The sequence below is a fragment of the Solanum dulcamara genome, chromosome 3 (genome assembly GCF_947179165.1).
Source record: "Solanum dulcamara chromosome 3, daSolDulc1.2, whole genome shotgun sequence".
NCBI classification, from domain to species: Eukaryota; Viridiplantae; Streptophyta; class Magnoliopsida; order Solanales; family Solanaceae; genus Solanum; species Solanum dulcamara.
Window position 1 is genome coordinate 6,776,427 of NC_077239.1, and position 24,751 is coordinate 6,801,177.

General features: G+C 32.8%; 2 protein-coding genes across 2 annotated transcripts; both read left to right on the top strand.

Annotated features, from left to right (window-relative positions):
* Positions 1–376: 376 nt before the first annotated feature.
* Positions 377–10,940, top strand: LOC129882333 (uncharacterized). The gene is made up of 5 exons (XM_055956581.1): positions 377–871; positions 2,995–3,173; positions 3,934–4,288; positions 4,683–4,799; positions 10,441–10,940. The coding sequence occupies exons 1-4, from the start codon at positions 473–475 to the stop codon at positions 4,761–4,763; spliced, it is 1,014 nt and encodes a 337-aa protein (XP_055812556.1). The 5' UTR covers positions 377–472; the 3' UTR covers positions 4,764–4,799; positions 10,441–10,940.
* Positions 10,941–22,190: 11,250 nt separating this feature from the next.
* On the top strand, positions 22,191–23,835 carry LOC129882334 (L-type lectin-domain containing receptor kinase VIII.2-like). The gene has a single exon (XM_055956582.1). It carries the CDS (start codon positions 22,572–22,574, stop codon positions 23,649–23,651), a length of 1,080 nt encoding a protein of 359 aa, XP_055812557.1. The 5' UTR covers positions 22,191–22,571; the 3' UTR covers positions 23,652–23,835.
* The last annotated feature ends 916 nt before the right edge of the window (positions 23,836–24,751 follow it).

Consider the following 24,751-nt stretch of genomic DNA (forward strand, 5'->3'; position numbering starts at 1 on the left):
TTTGGTGGATCAATCAAAGTCATTGAAAACACAAAAAGCAATTTCACGAGTGAAAAAATCCATGCAATAGAATAATGATTTACTGTAGGATTTAGATTAGAAAGTGTGTGTGTGATAATTCGAGATTACAATAATTTGATTTGATCCCATTAATGCTCTATCAAATTGTATTAATCTCTCTTCACATAATTATCTCTTATTAATTATGATTTGAATAAAAATTATAAACAATTTAATTTAAATTAATTTTAAATAAATAAAAATATATTAAAATTTAAAAATAAAATATTATAAATTAAACATACTTAAAACTACGTTTAATTAAAACTTGAAGTATTGACTCATTGGGCACACCTCCTCAACTTAAATAACAGAATGGACCAGCATAGCCCATTAACCGGGGTCAGGGGATAAAACTGGATATGTTACCGTATAACCACCACAAGAAAGTATCAGTCTTTTCTTGAAGAAGATGAAGCAAGCTATACTTTCATGGAGTCATTCACCTCCATTTCTTCCCAAACTATCACCAACCTCCATTTTTTCGAAACCCCAGAAAACCCTTTTAAGGGTTTATGCAACGGTGGAGTCACCTAAAGAGAATCTACTAACTGCTAAAGAGAGAAGGCAATTGAGAAATGAGAGAAGAGAGAGCAAAACAGGTTACAATTGGAGAGAAGAAGTTGAGGAAAAGCTTATTAAGAAACCCAAGAAGCAATATAAGTCTTGGACTGAAGAGCTTAATCTTGATAACCTTGCCAAATTGGGTCCTCAATGGTGGGTTGTCAGAGTCTCCAGAGTTAATGGTCATGAAACTGCTGAACGGATGGCTCGTGCTCTTGCTAGGAACTTTCCTGATATTGATTTCCAGGTAACAAAGATATGTGCTTTCTTGTTTGGTTTGATGGTGAAGTTCTTAATTTGGCGGTTTTGGTAATTACTTTTGTGTAATACTCCTGAAATTAGAAACAAAGGGAGTATTAGAATAATTCGGGTTCAGATAGAGTGGAATGATTATAAAGGATTCATATTGCAGACTCCAAACATTTTTTGGGACTTTGGTGGGTCTTAGAAAAGGTAGAGGTAGACCGAAGAAGTGTTAGACAGACGTTATTAGACATGATCAGGGTAGAAGGTTAAGGTTAGTAGGCAGTCGTGCATTGTCTAGATCTTCTTATCAGTATAACCATTATTTTTCTCCTATTTTCTTATTCTTTGATTTTACTATTAGTTGTTGTTTTCTTTGTTTCAGTTATCATATTATCTGTCTTTTCTCCATTTTTTTCAATATGACTTCTTTTCTACTGTATTTCTCTCTTAACAGTTTTGATATACTTTACTTGAGCCAAGGGTCTATCGGAAACAACCTCTCTACCTTCACAAGGTATATGTAAGGTTGCATACACGCCAGTGCACCCTCTTTAGACCCCACTTGTGAGATTTCATTGGGTATGTTGTTGTTGTTGTAAGGCGTAGTTGATTGATTGATCGTGTATAATGTACTGAAATCCCTGGGATTTATTTTCAAAACCCTTACTAATGACTTCTGCTTTAGCTTTTCAATTATCAGTAGGCTACATAGTGTCATTGCTTTTTTATCATTCTAAATGAATTTCCTACCACGTCCAAGGCAAGGAGTCTAAACGAAGAGAGGATACAGCTTCAGCTTTACTACAATCGATTTTGTATAAGTTTTATCTTGTAAACTTGAAGTAGTATTTGATTTAGATGCTTGTTAAACAACAAAGTGTGATTTTGGTTAATATTTCCAATAATTCTTGCTAAAATAAAATTATTTATCCTGGTCCAGTAGCATAAAGATTTCAGACACTTTCTTAACGATAAAAAAGGAAAATATTTCAAGACACTTTCTCTCCGAATTGCAATACTCTTGATTCTTGAATTTACCTATCAAAAAATTGCAGTACTCCTGAAATCAGAAAATCAACTCAGTTTAAAAGGTCAAGCTGCCTATTTAGTTTCCAACGTTTAATAGGGACCATTAGAGTTTAGTTTGCACATAATTTAGCTCCAATAAGCAAACTAGCTTAGTTCAATCATGAAAAGCATTCTTTCCATTAACAGGAACATAAAGAATGTAAGATGTCCAAGCATTATGAGTTATGGTGGTTCATGAAAATAGGGATTTTATAGGTTTCCAGCAAGAATGTGTTAAGAATATACAATAACTACACCTCTATCTCAAACAAGTTGGGGTCCGCTATATGAATCCTCACTGACCATGTTTCTCCATTTAAGCTCTAACTCGTGTCTTCATCATACGATGCGTTTAGCGTATAGCTGTGGAAAAATATAGTTGGGGAGAAGAAAGTATCAACTAGCAAGGCAAGTGAACTATAGGCCTTTGTAGAAGTCTTCATTTTTCCTTTGGATAACTGTAGTGCCCAGGCCAGCTTGTGAGCACCTCTGTTAATCCACCATTACCTACAACTTCCAACCAACACTGATACCAGATCACCTACCATTTTTTTAATCCATATAACAGTATTCATTTTTATCAGAAGAGGAGGGCTTAAGAGAGGTTTGCTTCTGAAGCCTTTATAGCAGTATATATATTGTTGCAGAGCTTGCATAATTTCCAGTTTGCATGCAACTTCCAGGTCTTTTATGATGTATCAGAATGGAAGCCGTGGACCTGAAGATAACCATATCATAAATAATAAACAGGCGTGTATCAGTTTTTCTAGCCCCAATACACGTCTCAGTTTCCACTATTGATTTTCTTTGCTTGAAATCGTAGTCTTTTTCTTTGGGCTGGGGTGGGTGGTGGTGGAGTGGTGGGATTGGGTGTTCAGTTTGCTTGAAATCATGGTTGATTCTGCTCCAACCTATGAGGGCTTCCTATAAGTTGATTTTAGGACAGTTGGAGGTTGGATTACCTCAAACTGCAAGGGGATAAAGTGTATTTAACTAATGTAGGAATTGATTTTTCAATATATTTTGAGTTTTGACTGACTGCAAAAGTTTCTGCAGGTATACATTCCATCTGTACAGGTCAAAAGGAAATTAAAGAATGGAACACTTTCAGTTAAGCCGAAACCCCTTTTCCCAGGATGTGTGTTTTTGAGATGTGTATTGAACAAAGAAATACATGATTTCATTCGAGAATGTGCTGGAATTGGAGGCTTTGTTGGATCCAAGGTTGGAAATACGTAAGCATTCATTGTTGTCCCTATCACAAGTCACAAGTTTACGAGTATTACTTCTTATCATCTGTGGTGGATAGAGTTACCCAATACCTGTGTTGGTGGGAGGTAACAGGTATCCTTGGAATTAGTCGAGGTGTGTGCAAGTTGGCCTGAAAACCATGGTTATAAAGAAAGTTTACAAGTATTACTCGGTCAAGAAAGAGGATGTCTTTTCTTTGTTTGATATGTCGAAGCAATTTTCTTTGACCGTTGGGAACTCTGTCTTTTACACGAACAAAACCCACTGTGTATGTGTCTGACCCAATGGGACATATTTTAATGGATATTAACATAAAATGAGTGGAAAAGATTGGAAACTCTTACTTAAAAATTACCCGCATTCTAATTTTGTGTAGCTTGTAAAACGTGTTGGCCTAAGATCAGAAATTTTTACTTAAAAATCAATCCCCATCTAATTTTGTGTAGCTTGTAAAGTGTGTTTATTCAGTCATCTATTATAAGGCCTTTCTGTGAGATTAGTGATGAATGCTACTTCTGCCTGACAAAATATCAGAATACTTGCCAAATTTTATGCCATAGCTCAAGTGAAATTCGCAAAGATATCTAATTAGTAGCTACCTTTAGTTGATATCTACCTTTTGGTCTCCCTTTATATGACTTTTATGTTACTTGCGTCTACATACCCATTTTATTATTTAAAGGGCTAACTTACAACGTATCTGAGGTCATTTTAATCGTTACCTAAAAGTTAGAACATTTGCAGAAAACGGCAGATCAATAAACCCAGACCTGTAGATGAGGATGATCTGGAGGCCATATTCAAACAAGCGAAGGAAGAACAAGAGAAAGCTGATCAAGCTTTTGAAGAAAAGGAACAAGGAGAAGGAGGTTTAGATTCAAAGATGACAAAAGACTCTAGTATAGCTCCCATTGACGACAAAGTTGTGCCCAAAAAACGAGGAAGGCAGTCTAAAAATACTGCAGACCTTCTTGCAGTTGATGCGTTGAGAGGATCAGATGATAAATCATTAATACTAGGGTCAACTATTGAAGTTGTGTCTGGAGCCTTTGCAGGATTTTCAGGGATTCTTAAGAAGGTTGATAGCAAGGCAGGATTGGTATGCCCTAGAACAATATCCTTATGTTATTTTGGGTGACGGGAGAGCAGGCAAGGGAAACCATTGTTATAAAAATCCTGGAGCTCAGCCAAAAAAGGGAGAAAAATTGATTTAAAACAGCTTGTCTTCAATTGTTCCTAACATCACACTCCCCCACCCTCTTGGTCCTCTTCCACCCCGGCAATGCAAAAAAGACAATATATCTAATAGAGAACGTTTTCAAATTGGTTATCTCCTGTACAGTTTGAAAGCTTATTGGTGCTAATTGGTCTCGCTATACGCTGTATCTTCCATTTGCTATATGAGAATTGTTCTTCCGTTACTTGACCCAACTCCCAAGCAACTGAAAAAGCAATGTTTGTTCTTGTTGTTGAATGTGGAATTTTTCTTGCAGGCAACTGTTGGATTTTCTCTGTTTGGCAAGGAGACTCTAGCTGATATAGATGTCAAAGAAATTGTAACAGAGGTTGGCTGACCTGTATAGGCTGCGGATACTTTTTTGTCTGAGATGGTAAGTGTTGCACTGAGTGATCTCTATTTAAAAAGGTAATGGTATCCTCACCCAAGATTACATTGGATATATGTAGCAGATGCATCTGCTCACTGACATAAGATGTGATGTCTTACCAGGCTAATGTTGTACCCAGGGAATTCCAGGCTAGTTTAAAATAAGTAGTTGCTATCCTGGTGTTCGTATGCTTTCTTCTTTTCTAATTCTTCTCCAAACATCCTTTTGTCCCCATAGTGACGTGCCAAAAAGGTTGGCTGGCATTCTTTCTTGGAGCCAAAGAATGCAATGTGTGATGGAGATCGTTTGCCAAGGATTTAACTTTTCCTTTTGCAGCTTGGAGCCCATGATTTGGCTCTTATATAAGGAGAGGCAAATCTTCTCATTTGAGACACACAAAATCAGCGAGAGAAAGAGTGAGCATGACAGTGTAGGAAGAAAATATTATGTGCGGAAAAATACAGAGTTTGAGTGATATTGTAGTGAGGTGAGAAAATCAAAAGAGTGTTATTAGTTTTGAGTGTGTAGTTGGTCATTGGAGTAATTTACTCAGACCATACAAAGTTTAAAATCTCTACTATAGTGGTATCAATTGCTCCTCTCGGCCTGTGGTTTTTTCCCTTATTCAGAAGGGTTTTCACGTAAAAATTTTGGTTTCCCTGTTACACTTTTTATTCTTGTTAATTATTGTATCTTGGTGTTTAGCTTTTGTTCCTATTATATAACTATGAATATTATTTTTATGTGCTATTTTTTCCCTAACAAATGGTATCAGAACTCATATTCTGCTCATATCATAGAAATATTTTTTCGGTCGGTCATACTACTTGGTAAATACAAAATATTTGGATTAAAGTACGAGGTAGCGTAATTTAACATTTGGATCTGCTCATCCAACAAGGGTTACACAAGGCACTAGACAACAATTGCAAGAAGCCCCGACTCCATGAAACCTGAAGATTGGACAGAAATAGATGAAAAGGCGGCTACTGCCATCAGATTTGCACTTCTCAGACAATGTGGTCAGTAACAATATCGATGAAGAGGGTGCATGTGCCATTTGGACAAGGTTGGAAAATCTATACATGTCCAAGACATTGTCAAACAAATTGTAGCTAAAGGGGTGAAGGTACAGAATTTTTGTCACATTTAGATGTGCTTTATGGAATAATCACGCAGCTAGCCAATCACAGTGTAAAGATCGAGTAAGAAGATAAATCCGTTGTGCTCCTGAACTCATGGCCATCTTCCTACGATAATTTGGCAACAACTATCTTGCACGGTAAGAACACCACTGAGCTCAAGGACATCACATCAGCTCTTATACCCAATGAAAAGATGAGAAAGAAGTCTGAAAATCAAGAACATACTACCATCACAGTAGGTAAATGTGGGAATTACCCGATCACTTCAAGTGAGATCTGCCCAAATCCAAAAAAAGGGCAAATGCGAGAATAGTGGCCAAAACAATGATGAAAACACAATTCCCACAGTGTGAAACAATGTAGTACTCATCGTAAATGAAGAAGAGGAATTCATACACTTGGCAGGAGTCAGAATGGGTTGCTAACACAATATCCTACCGCGCCATACTGGTAAAGGATTTCTTTTGCAAATATGTAGCAAGCAATTTTGGCATTGTGAGAATGGGTGACACAAGTTACTCAAAGATTGTGGGGATTGGTGACATTTATATCAAGACAAATTCAGATGCACATTGGTTCTAAAGGACATGCACCATGTACCTGATTTGTAGATGAATATAATCTTGGTAAATGCTTTGGACAAAGATGGATGGGAAAACTATTTTGGAAATCTAAAACGAAGACTCACAAAGAGATCATTGGTGATTGCAAGAAAAGTTTCTTGAGAAACGTTGTATAAACAAAGGCAGAAATATGTCGAGGTGAATTGAAAGAGACTCAAGATGAGATTTCTGTAGATTTATGACATAGAAGATTGGGTCATATGAGTGTGAAAGGATTGCAAATTCTTTCCAAGAAATCACTCAATCTCTTTTGCCAAAACTACGCCGGTCAAACCTTGTGATTATTGTTTATGTGCAAAGCAACATAGAGTCTCATTTCAGGCATTGTCTGAAAGACAATTAAATATACTTGATGTAGTATATTTTGATGTTTGTGGTCCAATGGATATAGAATCGATGGGCAATAATAAATATTTTGTTACTTTTATTGATTATGCTTCATGAAAATTGTGGGTTTATTCATTAAAAGCAAAAGACCAAGTGTTTCATGTTTTCCAGAAGTTCCATGCTCTGGGGAAAGGGAGATGGGTCGAAAGCCAAAGCGTCTTTGAACTAACAATGGAGGTGACTATACTTCAAGGGATTTTGAAGAGTACTATTCGAACCATGTGATCAGGTATAAAAAGGTAGTTCTTAGAACCCTACAACACAATGGTGTAGCTGAGAGGATGAACCACGCCGTTGTTCTAAAAAAAATTTAAAAAAGAAGAAAAAAGAACCACATCATTGTTGAGAAGGTGAGAAGTATGCTCAAAATGGCTGAATTTCCCAAGTCATTATTTTGGGGTGAGGCAGTTCTGTCAGCCTCTTACAAGGTTAATCCGAGTCCATCAACTACATTAGGTTTTGCCATTTCAGCATTTCGCAGAGAGTTTGGAGCAACACGGAGGTGTCCTACTCCTATATAAAGGTGTTCATTGCAGAGCTTTTGCACATGTATCGAAGGAGCAAAGAATGAAGTAGGAGATAAATTCGTTCCTTTATAGTCGTCAGATATGACGATGAACAGTTCGGGTACAGATTGTGGGGTATTGAAAAGGCCATTAGAAGTAAAGATGTCATCTTCCGAGAAAGTGAAATTGGAACAACATATGATTATTCAGAGAAGGCCAAGGAAATGAATGGTATAGTCCCTAACCTTGTTACCATTCCTTCAATTTCTAATTATGCCATAGGTGCAGAAAGTACGACAAATGAGTGGAGCACCTTACTCCACTGGAAGAAGAACCTTAACCACTGAAGCGATCAAAGAGACAGAGAATAGAGGCATCCAAGTATTCTTCATCAGAGTATGCCCTTATTAGTGATGAAGGGGAGTCAGAAAGTCTTAAAGAGGTGTTGTTCCATCCAGAAAAGAGCCAATGGATGAAAGCCACACAAGAAGAGATGAATGGTGCAGCTGAACTCAAAAGAGTTTAGGCCAATAAGTCTCACAAGTGGTGTTTATAAAATTATTGTCAAGCTACTAGCAGAAAGGTTAAAAATGGTGGTGCATAAATTGGTCAATAAACATAAGATGACATTTATTAAGGGAAGGCAAATCATGGATGGTGCACTCATAGCTAGTGAATGTGTCTACTCTAGACCGAGAAATGAAGATCCTGACATCATGTGTAAACTAAACTTTGGAAAGACAAATGATCATGTAACTTGAGACTTGAGAGTATCTTCTGAGTATCCTGAAGTAGATGGAGTTTTGGTGTTAGGTGACTGAACTGGACAAGTTTTTGTATCAAAACTGTTAGGTTCTTTATACTAGCGAAGGGAGAACCTGAGAGGTTTTTTCCCCTCTGAAAGAGGACTCAGACATGGTGATTCTCTATCACCTTTCCTTTTCATCATAGCCATGGAAGGACTCCATAGCATGGTAAGATCAACAATGCAGAAGAAATGGCTAAGGGGTTCCAGTTAGGCAACAAACATGGGGTAAATGTGGAAATTTGTCATCTACTTCATGCAGATGACACAATCATTTTCTGTGATTGAGAAGCAGGACAAGTCAGCTCTATAAGGATGATCTTACTCATCTTTGAGGCTATTTCTGGGCCAAGTGTCCATTGGAGGAAGAACATTATTTTCCCTATTAAAGAAGTGGTCCAAATGGAGGAGCCGGCTGGGATTTTGGGGTGCAAGATTGAATAGCTTCCAATAAGCTACTAAGGCATACCTTTGGGCAACAATCACAAGGAGTTGGTTATTTGGGATGAGATTATAGAGAAGACAGAAATGAAACTCTCAAAGTGGAAGTAGGAATTAGATTGATTCTGATAAATGCAGTATCAGATTCCTTACCTACTTATGTGATGTCTTTGCTTTCTATTCCAGTTGGGGTGGTAGATAAACTTGCCAAGCTTAGAAGGGAATTTCTTTGGAATGGAAATAAGGAGGATAAGGGTTTTCACTTGGTGAAATGGGATGATGTTCAACTTGATAAGAAATCAGGGGGTCTTGGTATCAGAAATCTAAAATTGCACAGTAGTTGTCTATTGATGAAGTGGTTATGGAGATATGCTAATGAAAATCAAGCATTGTGGAAGGAGGTGATCATGAACAAATATGGACGGACAAGCCAATGGTGCATTGATGAATTGGTCAACGCCTATAATGTATTGGTTTGGAGGACTATCAGAAATTTATGGTCTAGTCTTAACAAACATGTTGTCTATAAGGTGGGTGACGGTACAAAGTCTATGTTTGTGAAGGAATCCTGGTATGGGCTAGTGCCTTTGATGACTATTTTCCCTGGTTTATTTTCCATATGCAGCAACCCTGAACCGCTTCACCACTGTGGCAGACTCTTGGACGACTCTAGGGTGGAATATATGCTTCAAAAGGAACCTAAATGACTAGAAAATTGATAGAGTGGTTGGTCTTTTGAAGGAAGTTGATAAGTTCAGAGGCACTTCCCAGCCTCAAATGCAATCAAGTAGAAACATAACAGTGATGGGAGGTTCTCTGTTTAACCGAGTGTATAAATTGGAAGTTTTGGGGTAACCAGGTGGCAGAACAGGTCCGGTGCCATCCAAAATCAAGTTCTTCAGTTAGTTAGTGACCAGAAGACCCTACCTCACTCATGGAGCTCTACAGAAGAGGGGCATTCAAATAGGATCCAGATGTTTCCTTTGTAACGCGACTACAGAGGCAAGCAGTCATTTGTTTCTGCATTGTAAAGTGATAGTCCGTCTGTGGTCACTTCTCTTCAGCCTCACAGGTAACAGTTGGACAATTTCAGAACACAAATCAGATCTTCTAAGCTTTTGGATCAGAAGAGGGGGTAGCAAGTCCCAGAAGTGATGGTGGAGAGCAGTTCCATCATGTATTTGGTAGACAGTGAGGAAGGAAGGAAATGGGAGGTGTTTTGAGGATAGATTTAATACGTTGCAGAAAATTAAGTGGAATTGTGTTGTAAATTTCATTTTTGGTGTGAAGAAGCAAATATAGAGGATGCGATCTTTTAGGCTCTCTATAATTAGCCCTTGGTTCATAGCTCTCTGTTGATAACTTTTTGGAAGTCTGTATCCTGAGGAATACAACTTGCCGGTTTCTTTTTTAAAAAAAAGAGATGAAATCTTTTTAGAAAAATGACACGTACAAGTTGGTTGAACTTTCAAATGGTAAAAGAAAGAGTAGACCTACCAAAAAACTACTTCTAAGAGTATAATAGTTCTCTGATGTTGCATTAGAGCTCTCAAACTTTTGAAGATTTCTCCATCTTGCCATACAACGTATACAAAGGAAATATATTTCTTTCCCAACTCCAATTTCCTCTACTGCTGTTCTTTGGTGATGCATATACATTTACTTATCTTTTATCATAAATGTTTTGTTGTTTCATGATGATTTCTATTGCATTACTACAATTGAATTTGACTTCAGGGACAAGCAAAATATTATGATGAGTCAACAGTAGGCAGCGGGATATTAGAGCAAAGGTCTGCAAGGGATTAAAGCTAAGGCATGGATCAAGCTGATTTGCCTAGGGGATTGCAGAGTTAACTTGGGTATCAAACTGCTGATTGAGATGCTAATCTTTCTAACATAAAATCTCGACGAGTGTGATGTTGCTGAAGAATGAATATTCCGGTGCAGATCAAATGTCTGTATAAAGCTATTTGAAGTTATATACATGAATGTGTCAAATAACAGAAGGAAAAGTGAATGAGAAATCTTCTTCGCTGCTTCCAAAAATGAGAGTTGTATTATTTTTCCTTGTGGATGAACAAACTCTTGTTTTTTTCCCAAGATCTCTGTTGAGTTCAGACATTGTTTGTTGAGACTGAGTCTGAAGCCTATCAATCTGTTATGATATCAGTTGCAAGTTCTGGGAGTTTAATCCATCATCTGAAGTATGGGACTACTTGGACCGTGTTTATATAGCTTTTGCTCTCGTACCTCAATATATCCTTTAGTTCATATCAATTGGTATCAGAACCATATACAATTGTGTTAGTGTTGTGGATTGTTATGATCCTCATTGCAAGGTATGTTTTGATCTCAAATTGGAAGTATAGAATTTAATGCAGGGTTTATATAGCTTTAGAGCAATCCTACTCCCACATCTATTGCTAGTTTTTTGTTATATGGTTCTTCTATGCTCTAAGGTTCATATCAAAATCATTCAAGTGTGACACAATTGTGATTGTGTTCCAAGATTCAATAAATCTGAAAAAGTTGGTTTAATCATACCTTTCTGAAGATGTTCTTGGTACTGATTGATCAGTGCTGGGAAATTTGTTTCATTTAATTTGTATTCAAGGTATATTACAGTGTATTCTGGTTTACCATAGGAACAATATCAAATTTCATATCCTATGTACAAAGATATGAAGTCTACAAGGATCAAATTAATATTTGACTTACTTTAAATCAGAAAAAAATATCCACACTTGATGTTTATATCGGAATATCTTACTTTACCATGGTTTGCAATAAAATTGAAGTTAGAATAAGAATTCATTAACTATGTTTAACTATATTTATTGAGTTGGGTTGTTAACTATTTTTTTTTCTTACTGATTTTGATATCTTTCATTTGAAATGAGGATCTATCGAAAACAATATCTCTATCTTTATAATGTAAGGGTAAAGCTGTGTATACACCACTCTTTTTAGATCTCACTTATAAAATTACACTAAGTATGTTGTTGTTATCATTAATTTTGATTGAAATTTGTAAAAAGTAACTCATTTTTTCATCTCAAAGGTAGTGTTATTGGCCTTGTTAGTGAAGTTTTATCATTGACCAAAAGAACGGAGGAAAGCAAAAGAAAGAATAAGAAGTGGGACCACTTTATAATTTTAGCCACAGTAATATTTTTTAAGTAGAACAAAAAGGGGCTACTGCTGGTCCACTCTCCATCTGTTTAAAAAACAATTAATAGGCCACCTATGATTTGTCCATATCATGAAATTTCAAAGTTCACAGAAAAGTTTTTGCTTTTCCATTTACCTTTTAAAAACTTTTTTCATCCACTAAATCTAGCCAATCTTTTTATTACTCTGTTATGAAAAAAGAGTTAAAAGGATTATCAAGTCTAATGAGAGAATTAACCATTAAATTTTTTGATGAAATAGCAAGTGACTTTGAGTATGGAATCGCTTTGTAGTAGGACGCGTTTAATCCTTCAAAGTGAGATTTTTTGACACAAATTCGATTTAATCAACTTTCAAAATGGATACCGAACAAAACTGAAAAAAGGTTACAAGTGTTCTAGCCCAATTTTAGGTTATCCCATTTGATACATACACTTTTTTTTTCTTTTTTCATTCCCACTTTTGTTTACTTTGTTTTGGCAAATTAATATAAGTACAACGTACTAGTTTCTATACTATGATATCATTTGTGCCAAACTAGTTCTATATTTTTGTTCATGTATGATGAGGAGCTCATGATTATACAGTATAATAGAAAGAATTTCACCTACAATCAAACCATACAACTTTTGGGGTGATAATTAAATTTTTTGGATGATTTATCCCTTGTTATGACAAGTTAGGCAAACATTTAATTTGTTGTTAATCGAGTTTTAGTGAAAGGTGAATCTAACTTGGAATTTATGATTCATGTGAACTCACTAATTTTTGCTTAGACTTTACTTAATATTTACAAATACTTGATGGTGAAATTAATTATTAGTGCTTGAGGTCGTAGGTATTCATAAACTTCAATCTTGAATTTGAATATGAGTTTGCAAGTGTAAAATGTGTTATGGTTTTGCCCTAATTTTCTTACCATATTTGAGCTTTACTTTCCTCTTGAAGGACAGTCGAAGCATTACTATACTTGCTTTTACTTTTCCTGAAAGAAAAATATAATTCTTTTTCGTATTTGGTTATTTTTTCCTAAATTAATCTGGCTCTCATCTGCATGCTCCAGAAGCATAATGGTGGTAGTGAAGTCAAGGGTTCAAGGAGTGCTGGATGTAAAACGGTATAAACATCTAGCACAAATAAATTTTTACCTCTAAGATGCGGGATCAATAGGTTTTTGTTCCTTTTATAGAAAGCTCTACTACAATTATACAATAGATAAAATTTACTTACGCCCTATATTTAAATCATATCATCAGGAAACATGACATGTATTTTCTTTCTTAATGTATGCACGCATTTTTTTGATTTTTTTTAATTTTAACATTTGATTCACAATGATATTCAAATGATTAAAAATTGGCCATATTGGAAAAGCCAAAAAAACAATATCTAAGTCAATACTTATGGGTTGAAAAAACCATAACCCAAGTTGTTTCTTTCCCAATAATTATAAGATGGGCAATGGCAACAATAGTAGACATTAATAAAGAAAGTGACGTTACATCGTGAATCACGTGAACCTAAGATAATGTTTTTATGTAATGCCAATGGAAATTATTAGGACAACAAAAGGAATTTATTTTTGGATGCTTTCTATGAAAGAGATTATTTTTTTTACTTTTTTTTTAGAGTATAAGTTTGATCATAAAATTTCAAAAAGTTTTGAAATTCAACTTGATGTTGAATTCTAAATTTATTTTTACTTTAAATTATTCATAAAAATTTAAAAACAATTTTAATTTATAATTTAGCCAAACACAGCTCCAAATTACAAATATCATTTTTCACTTTAAAATAAAATCTACATTTTTGAAAAAATATACATTTTACTTCACCAATTGTCTTTTTTCTTTGTCCACCCAAATGAATAGACACAGAGGAAAATTCATAATTATTATGAAGGGGCATAGAAAGATTATATTTACACACAAGGAGTCCACCAAAGAGTGTAGTGGATGAAATTCTTTTGCCTTAATTTGAGTATTGGGATGTAGTGGGCGTCTCAATATAAAAATTATGAAATTTGAAAGAAAAAATAATAGTTGTTTTCAATTGAAAAATTATATATAAAAATTGAAGTTATTTTTAAATTTTTGTAAGTGATTTGGAGTTTTTAAAAATTGGGAAAATTGATAAATCTATTAGGTTTAGGGTAAATAACCAAAAAATAACACATTTTGTTATATATTAAGATCATTTCAATCAAATAAAATACATTAAGGACTAAAACAAACACATTTATTATACATTAAGGACCATTTCAATCAATTAAAATATATTAAAGATCAAAATAAAGCATTACTCATACATTAAAAACTATTTTGATCATTTTCTCATTAAAAATATATAAAATTAAATAAATGATCATAATAATTAATATTTACTCTTTGTATAATAACAAAGAGTGAGCACTAAATCACCCGTCACCTAAGTTGGCTCGGAACCTACAGGACTTTGGTTTGTTATTTCTAAATTAGACCAATGACAGATGGACCCAAAGAGACCTTCACTTTTTGTCCCATTTAACAATTTTGTGACCCCTCTTCTATCTATCTAACTAACGTGTTATTACATGCACCCAAAAAAAGACAAATAATTGTAATTGTCGTTTAATATTTGCTGCCAAACATTTGTACTTTAGTTTCTGACTTTCTTCTACCTTGATAAACCGTTTAAAGTAGTGTTTGATCGATTGCATATTAATTAATATTTAATTAATTGATTTGAAGTTATCGATTAAATATTATTAAAAATACTTTTTCAGGTCTATATGAAGTAAATATTTGTAATTTAAGGTTTATATATATGTGATTCTTTGCGAAATATATTAATTATCAATAGCTATGAGCATTTGATCAAATTACTCTATTTCCTTTTAAAACGTCAATTTTTTATTTTTTTTTGAAATACTCGTTTTGTTGAAAAATTGTTGTATTGTTGTTTAAGTATTAATTAAGATCAACAAATTCTAGAAAAGTTGATGGTAATTAAATGAAAGTATATTATATGGCGTTTTAGTTCAAAATAAATAATTTCGATCATCAAGAAGGTCAAGGTATTAGTTTTTCAATCACATTTATCCTTATTTAAATAAGTAGTTTTTACGTAATCAAGAAGCCATATTAAATAAGTTATTATTTAATTAAGGCTAATTTTGTAAAAATACCTCTTATATTTTTTAGGGGGGAGTGATTTTTTTAACAAGTGTGGTCAAGCTAAAAATACCATATAAATTATAATATGATCATATAGAAACAACAATAACAACAACATACCCAGTGAGATCTCACACGTGAGGTTTGAGGAGGATAGAATGTACGCAGATCTTATCACTACCTCGTGAACAAGGGCGGAGCTACCTTACGCAAACCAGGAAAGTGAGTCATATAAAATGAAACAGAAGGAGTAATAATAAAATTAGATTCAAGATTTGATTAAACTTGCTTGTTATAAACTTATATTATACATCCACCCTGATATCGTAACACGTAAGGCACCTTAAATGCAGAGTACGTAGTTTGGTGCATTACATTGCATTTGAGTTAATCGATTGGGTGGTTGAGTTATCACATCAAAATAACTAGATATTGTCTCTCTATGGTTTGTCAATAAATAATCACATGAACAACGTAACTCCGATATATTTACAAAGAATCTAATTTATTATGGTACGTATAAAGGCAATGAATTATTGTACTAAAACTTGTCAACAAATGAAAAGTACTAGTAATTAATGTACATAAAATTTCCAGAGAATTTAGAATGAAAACAGTAAGTTTATAATCTATACAATATCAAATGTTTGGTGAACTAATAATAAAAAAGGGATATTGTAACCTTTACGGTGGTTTTTGTACCGAGGAAAATATTTTAAATATTTTTTGAAAAATATTTTATAACTTTTCCATATTTTAATATGTTTTGAAAAAAATATATATGTATATATATATTTTATTATTTTTTTAATTTTATTTAAAAAAATAAAAGTCTTATTCTCACTCAACCCACCCACTTTACCATCACCCCTACCCCCACACTCATAGTATTTGTGCATAAATAGAAGACAATTACTCAGATAATTATAACCATTCACCTCCGAAGGTTATGAATTTTAGTCACCAAAATAATAAAATTAAATAAAATGAAAGTTCCTGGTGAGAGGTAAAAATATATGTTTGTGCCTAGATTATATATAAAAGCTAGTTCTTGAGATAATATTTTCTTACTTAATAAATATCTGAAATTAAGTAAGAAATCACTTATTTTCTAAATAAACATTTTATAAAAAAATAAATTAGTGAAAAATATTTTCTCTCATACCAAACACACACTTCATTCGAGCCTCATCATTAGTCTTCCAATATTTGAAATTATATTTATAACAATTACTTCAATTAATCTACATCGGCATTATGTATTATTTAAAGGATGAAAAATCGCTCTTTATCAATAATTTTCTATTTTATAAGCTTAAATTTAAATTTTCTAATTAAGGATGTTTTTTTTTTAATTCGTCCCATTACGTTGCTTTGTTGGTACTTAATTACCTTCCATTTTATAGTCCACAAGATGCAGTAGTAACTTTTAAAATTTGGTTAGGTTCTTTTTTTATATATATATCTGTGCAAAGATTTATGACTGAACAACTTTTAATTCCATCATAACAAAAAAAAAATCAAAAAGAAATCCCTAATGACAAAAATAATGAAATAATAGTAATAAAAATTGTATAGCCAAAGCGAAGGTTCGTTAAATGTTGACAGTCAATCGTCTCTTTCACGGCAGAGGTCCACTTTGCTTAGCTGTCTACTCTGACCATCGCCTTTTACTTATATCCATAGGATATATATATATATATTCGAATGCACAAATTCAATATATATTAATTTTTAATTTTGATTAATGTCTTAGAGATATAATTTAGAGAATTGATCAAATTTTAATAGGATTTATAGATATTTTAAGTTGTTTATTATTATAATTTATAATATTTTTTAAGTAATATATGTTATTCTTTTTGTCTCAATTTATGTGACACTAATAGAATTTCGAGAGTTAATCGAACTTTTTATATGTCTTTTAAATATTTCAAGTTGTTAGTTATTGGAATTTACAGTATTTCTTATGTTATTTCCAAATAATACATGTTACTTTCTCTGTTCCATTTTATATGGCATCAATAGAATTTCAAGACTTAACCAAATATTTTACATGTCTTTTATATATTATAAATTATTAAGTATTGAGTATTATAATTTATAATATTTTTTAGGCAATTTTAAAACATATAAAACATAAGATATGATTAAAGTTTGACACTAAAAATATCCCCCACTAATATATTAAGCAGTAGATATATTATTTATGCGGAATTTATAGCCAGTGGCGAAATCAGGATTTTTAATAAGGGGGTCAAAATCTAAAAAAATAGACACATAAACTAGCCGAAGGGGGTTCGACATCTACTATTTATATATAAAAAATATATTTTAACTATGTATAAATAGTATAATTTTTCACCGAAGGGGGTTCGGATGAACCCCCTGAATACATGCTGGATCTGCCCCTGTCGATAGCCCCTTAAAGTTGGCACCAATTTTAACTTAGACATTTTAACTAAGTTTTGTTCATTTTAGACACCTCAAGTAAGGCCCCGATGTGTCATTTTGACACTTTGTGCTGACTTGACACATTACGTGTTCTGCATCCATTTTGAATGCGTAAAGAGCGTTTTCTTTTAAAATATATATTTTTAATTTATTTTTTCTTGTTCTTGTTCTTCTTCTCCATTTTCTAGCTATTATTTTTCATCCATGGTGAAATAGATTTGATGATACCAAATATAAAATGAATTGTGTTGAATAGAATTTTGTTCTACCCCTCATCATCGTCCCCAACCTCATTTCTACTCCGAGCTCAACTTTTTTTTTTATAATAATAAATTATATATGTTTAAAGCATTTATTTTTGACTTGCATGAACTCAAAAATCCAACAAAAAAGAAAATTCAGAAAAATATCAAGCAAATGCACTACCACATTTACCAAATCAAGCATTCAAACAACAAAAAAAACCGTTTTTTTAGGTTCTTACCTCTAAAACCTGGTGAACCATAAAGACAGGGAAGGGCTATTCTTTCTTATCTCACAACACTCACAAAGTGACAAAAACAAACCAAAAAAGCTTCCTCCTTTAACACATTTCGGAGGGGGAGGGTCGGGATGTGAGGGTGGGGGGTGGTGATAGAGAAGTCGATATGGGTGGGGAGGGGTTAGGGTTCAGGGGTGGGGGTAGTGTAGAAGACGATTTGGGGTGAGGCTGTGCTTCTCATATTATATTTTATTTTGAAAAAATAGTTAAATTCTTTTTTTTTTAATTATTTGGATTAAAAAATATGTCACGTGTCGTTGGGTCATTGGTCATTATTTTCCTATTCAAAATTTATCACTTTAGAATTATTTTTGATATATATGTCATATGTCTTCATTTAATTCGTCACTTTGACACGTCATCGGCGAGTGCATTACACACACTTTAGATATTTGGGTGATTGTAAAAAAAAAGTATCAAAATGACACATCGGGACTTTACTTGAGGTGTCTAAAATGAACAAAACTTAGTTGAGGTATCTAAGTGAAAGTTGGTGCCAACTTTAGAGGGTCACCGATGTGTTCTGCTCTGCCTATTATTTAAGTTAGACATAATAAGTAAACGTACTTTTTAACTTGATCTCAATTGATATTTATGCCTTCCAACTTTGAATATATATAAATATATATTTAAATTTACATAATATTAAATAATAGACATACACATTATACGATAACTATGTGATTTTTGATGGTACAAGAATAAGTTAATACGATAATTATATAAAAATTATACTTGTAGTTGCATGGTAAATAGTCTAAATATATAACAAATATACCGTTGTGTATAGATCAAGGGGAAGACAAGGCATGCTCACATTAGTATAATTTTTTGGGTCAGAAAAGAAAAAGGTTTATAAAGTGGGCACAGTCCACAATACAGAGAGAGAGAGAGAGTAAAACACACCCCTCTCACACTTTTGGCCAACATAAAAATGAAAGGAATCTCTTGCTTTTTAGCAACCCAAAAACCTTTTTTTTAAAAAAAAATTTTAAAAAAATTTACTTGAAAAGCTTCAACTCATTAATTAACACAACTTCTCAAGTACTCAAACAAAAACAAAAAACCAAGGAAGAAATAAGTAGTGTTTTTATTTTGAGGCTTTGAGCACACTTTTAAAAAAAAGATTCATTTTAAAAAGTAAATACTAATGTTTTTTATTAACTCATTTTTAATTAAATGTCTTGAAAAAGAAGTAGTTCTTTTATGGTTCCTTAGTTATGTAAAATTTCATTTCTTAAAATAAGGGTAAAATTGAAGGGAAAAAAAATCTTTTTGATTTTATGAAACACTACTTATTATGAAGTAAAATAAAAAGGTAAGAACATCACTTATTTTAAAATAAAAAAAATAAAAATTAAAGAAATATTTACCAACTCACTTATCGTCTCAATTTATGTTACTTTTTTTTAACTAACACATAGTTTAAGAAATGAAAGTCCTTTTCTTAAGAAGAATAGGATCTAGAACAAATCTTAGTATTGAAGAGTTCAACATCGAGGGTCGAAGGAATGAGTAATCTCTATATATCACTCAGTATTTTTAAAAATGTTTTCGAGGCGAGTTTCGCGGTGGGGCATATCAAAAATGTTTTGAGACGCAAATTGAAGCTTAGAATTATAGGGCGTAAGTCCTAGAATTTGGGCATAAGCCCCAAGCGTAAAAACGTAAGTCTTGTGCATAAAAACATACGCTCGAGGGGTTAATTTTTTTAAAATTATTTTTGCTTTAACTTATATATTTTAATATTGGTGTAATGATATTTATATTTTATGCTATCATATTTTTTTTCAAGTTGTAGTATTTTTTAAAAAAAATGTATAAATAAACTCTCATAGAAAATGACATTGCTACAAATAATTTTTTAGATAATCAAGTCTAAAATTGATAAGATAAAACTTTCATAGCACTATGTTGCTGAGACAATTTTATTTATTTTTTGTCATTACTCCTATATTTTTAATCCTTCTTCTTCTTTAAAATATATAATAATAATCAGTATAAATGTTAATTGAGGGTGAGAAACACTAATAAATGTGAAGATGGATGACGATTTCATTTTAAATATTTTGACTATTATCATTGTGTGTTGTTAGTTGTACTTGAGTTTGAGACATTTGAGCTGATGATATTTCAGAAATAGTCTCTCTACCTTCTCGAGGTAGTAGTAAGATCTGCGTAGTTGTTATTGTTGTTGTTGTTGTTGTTGTGTTGTTAGTTGTTACCTTTCTCTAGTAGTAATGATAATATTTTTCTATATTATTGGCTATTAATGTGTTTCTCAAATAATAATTATAATATATTTTTTATATTATTGGTTATTTATTAAAATTTATTTGTAAAATTATTGAAAGTTTTACTATTGCTTATTTTCTTAGTAATAAGATTATAAAATTGAACATACATGAGATGTACGCCCTGTAGATCCATGCAACTTATGTCCCGTATCTCAGGGCTTGCGCCTCGTTTGACTGCATCAAGTTCTAAAGCCGGGTATTCTGTAACAGTTCGGCTAGATCAATCCCGTGCTGCATAAAATGTCTCGCCTCTCACGCCCCCACCTTTTAAAACACTGATAGCACTTAGTCAATTCTTACTTCTTGAGCTAACTTTTGAAGCTGAGTTAAATTCAAAATTCATTTTTTTACATAATATCAAAACACGACCCCTTCCCATTTCAACCTTTTTGATGTTGGGTCCTCGTATAATTTATCCACGCTCTAGATTTCAAGTCCTAAGCTTGATGGTAGGGGTGTTGAAAGTCCCACGTCAAGTCAAAGGAATGGGTAGTTTTTTTATGACTTAGATAATCCTCAAATCTTGAGTTAGCTTTTGAAGTTGAGTTGGATTCAATGTCTATTTTCTTACATTTCAATATTTGTTTGACTATAAATTATTTTATTAAAAATAAAATTATTTCTAGATGCAGAAATATGATTTCTTTTTTTAAAAAAACTTAAAACAAATATATCACACAAATTGAACAGAAGTAAAGTAAGATAGTTATAAGTAAACTTTTTAATAAATTTATTATTACAAGTTAAATAACACTTAAAATAATTTTCATACCACAAGTACTTATAACTTATATACCCAATAAATAATGTAGTATAAAACTTGTGACCTCTTGGTATTTCAGTGCCAGCTATGTTTCAAATTCTTTGGCTGTAAAGTATGTGGGTCTTTTAGCAATTACATACTCTCCATATTTACTCAAATCCCCCTTGTACTTTGTACTTCTGTAGTTTTACTACCTCTTTTTCTGTGTTTTTTTGTATGGACTTGTTAACACGTACTTCATAATTTCATATCCTTTTGCAATCATTATGTTTATGATATTTTATAAAAAACCATAATGTTTAGAAGGAAAAAAGTTTATAGCCACAATAGATGCTTTGTGTAGAAAACTAATAATTGTAAATTGATTTACTTAAATTCAATTAGTGTTTTGTGGGTCATCTAATTTTCTTATATTGCACAAATCATACACTCCAAATTTTAACATATGAAAAGAAAAAATGAAGCCCAAACTATATATTTTCTTTTTAGCATTTGATTTTAGTCAATTTGCTTTGTACAGAACTACTTTATCAAGCATTTACTAGTTTATGTATTAGTATATAGATATTAAACAATTCTACACTAAATTTTGAATAATTATACAAGAAATTATCTAGTAAGTATTATTTATCTCACTTGAACTCAAACTCAAGTCTCACATAATTTTCATTCACTTAATTTGACCCGTAAAAATTAACTTAATTTATTTTTTTAAGTTTTGCACAATTTTTCTGATCAATATTATAAAGACAAACTGCTCTACATTCGATCACACCATAATTACACTAAATCAATCTTCTTCCAGTTACATGATGAAATTCAACAAACAATTGCTAACGCTTGAATAACTAGCTGATGAGTAAGCTTAACTCTTCCATTACACAAGGAGCGAACTGACACATAATTATAAAAAAAGATAATTTAGATCTATTAAAAATAATTTATCTATCATATAAAAGTAAAGTTTGCATATATTTTATTTTTTTATCACTTTGGAGATTATACTTTATACATTTTGTCATTTATATTATTTGGGGATAAACAAAGTATATTCTTACAACATAGGAGGACTAGGTATGACAATATGAGAAGAAATGAGGATAATTATCATAAAGAATCTCATTTTATATTCCCTCAATGAGCAACCACTTGAAGGAAAGTGAAACAGAAGAGTTGCAGAAAAGAGTAAAAATTTGTATTTAATTTTCACAACCTTCAAAGCCCAATCCACCACTCCCTAATCCCTATCACCCACCAACCTCTCTTACCCATTTCCCCAAGCAATTCTTTCTCCTCCTTTCTCAATACTCATCTCAAACCCTAGAAATTCTTTAAGATAAATACCTGAAAATTATATAAAAATATCATCTTTCTTGAATTGCTCTACATGGGTTCATTCAAGAAGAAATCTTGGTAAGTCCCAGCTAAGAAAAAAAGAATACAAAGTTACAGCTTCTCTAGCTCAAGTTAAGCCAAGATCAAGAATGGGTATTTTATCAGCTTCCAGGTACCTTATAGTGCTGTTTTACTTCTGTTTTTACTTCAGAACTATCCAATCTGAGGAACAAATGTTATTTGATTTTGGGGATTTTGGTAAAGATTCAAACTTTGAGTCTCAGATTGCACTTTATGGTGATGCTAAGGTTGTTAATGGCGGTATACAAATGAGTGGTTCAATGGGTTTTAGTGCTGGAAGGATCTTGAACAAGAAACCCATTAAGCTAGTTGAAAGAAATCCAAGAAAAATTGTGTCTTTTTCAATGCATTTTGTGTTTTCTTTGTCAAGAGAAAATGGGGATGGATTTGCTTTTGTGATGGTACCTATTGGATATCCCTTTGATGTGTTTGATGGTGGCTCATTTGGGCTATTGGGTGACAGAAAAATGAAGTTTCTTGCTGTAGAATTTGATACATTCATGGATGAGAAATATGGTGATGTGAATGAAAACCATGTTGGTGTTGATTTGAGTAGCTTTGTATCTGTGAAAGTGAGCAATGTTAGTTCTGTTAAATTGGGGCTAATGAATAGTGGTGAAAAGATGCAATCTTGGATTGATTATGAAGCAAGTTCAAAGAGATTAGAAATCAGGTTGAGCAAATTTGGTGACATTAGGCCAGTTGATACATTGCTTTCTTGCCCTATTGACATGTCACAGATGTGGAAAGAGGATGAATTGTTTGTGGGGTTAAGTTCTTCAAGTGGGAATTCTACTCAGAAATGCAATATCTATTCATGGAGCTTTAACACAAGGACGGCACCCCAATGGATGCACTCAGAGCCATTGGATCCACAAGCATTTGTTGAGAAAAAAGAAGAGATGAAAGTACATGGCAGAAGTGATTGTGCTTTGAGGATTCTTGGTGCACTGCTTTTTGGTACTGGATGTGGAGCATTAGGGGCATTACTTGTTGTGATTGTGTGGACAGTCTTAGGGAGTAGGAGGCCTGTGGCACCAGAAGATCATCCTGCAGTACTGGAACTTCATAATAAGGAATTTGATGAGTATAAAAAGTTCATAGTAGTTGTAGATAAAGCCATGGAAGATGGTAAGGTTAAGAATTAAGTACTTGATTGAAGTGGGAGTTTAGTTCTATTGGTCTGTAAATCATCTTTATTAAGTTTTGTGCTTTTTGTTCTTGTTCTGTTGTGTAGCTGTAATTTAATGATCAACTATCCAAAGTGTAATTCTTACTAACTAATTGCTCAATGGTATGGTCATTAAAATACAGCTTCAGATTGGTAGTAGACACAAGTGTTAGTAGTTCATAATTTTTCAAGGTCTATTGATTTTGGTGTTGTCAAAATTCTGTGTATTTCTTTTCTAGTTTCCATCATCTTCAATGAGAAATTTTTTAAATAGTCGCTTATTTTTGGGCTAAGATTCAAACTCATCCTTGTTTTCCCCATGTTTGCAATATTGATGAACTTTTAGAGCCTGTTTGGATAGACTTATAAACTGCTTAAAAGCTATTTTGACTTGAAAGTACCTAAAATAAGCCACTCCAAACAGGCTTTTAATCCTCTCCCATGGAATGTTCAGTTGTATTCCTTAATGTTTAGTGGAAATAATAGCTCTATGAGAAAGAAGGTGAGAAGAAGAGTGCTCCTTGTTCTGTATAGTCCAAACATCACTGCAGCTAAATCAAGAATCTACTTTTGTTTTTCAAACTATATCAATTTATTGCAGACATAATGTTGCAAGGAAAACAATTTTGTATTGTTGCACGGGAAATCTGACAAGATGAACCTCCCGATCTCAAAAAAGAAAAAAAGAAGAAGATAAGTTTGAGGGCGGACCAAAACTTTACCAATACTATAAAACATGGAGGATTATCCTTGTTTCAAGTGAAAAAACAAGGATGACTATGAATCTAAACCCAATGATACGAGAATATTTTAAAGCTTTCCCTTCTTCAATAGCAACCTTCCCCTCCTGTAAACACATTTCCCATTGCAACAGCTCCATCAATTCATTCACATTTGCACTACCTGGTCATTTGAAGGATATTTACAAGTAAAATTACAACAACAACAACCCAGTGAAATCCACAACGTGGGGTCTGATATTAATACATTTACAGGTAGCTACTGCCCATACTAAATTCTAATTGGTAAAATGTGAAATTGTAATATGTTATAGGAAATTATGTAACATACCGCTCT

Coding starts and splice junctions, on each gene's coding strand:
- LOC129882333 (XM_055956581.1), top strand. CDS start 473: ATGAAGCAAGCTATACTTTCATGGAGTCATTCACCTCCATTTCTTCCC. Junction 872..2,994: donor TTCCTGATATTGATTTCCAG/GTAACAAAGATA, acceptor AAGTTTCTGCAG/GTATACATTCCATCTGTACA. Junction 4,289..4,682: donor TTGATAGCAAGGCAGGATTG/GTATGCCCTAGA, acceptor TTTTTCTTGCAG/GCAACTGTTGGATTTTCTCT.
- LOC129882334 (XM_055956582.1), top strand. CDS start 22,572: ATGGGTATTTTATCAGCTTCCAGGTACCTTATAGTGCTGTTTTACTTC.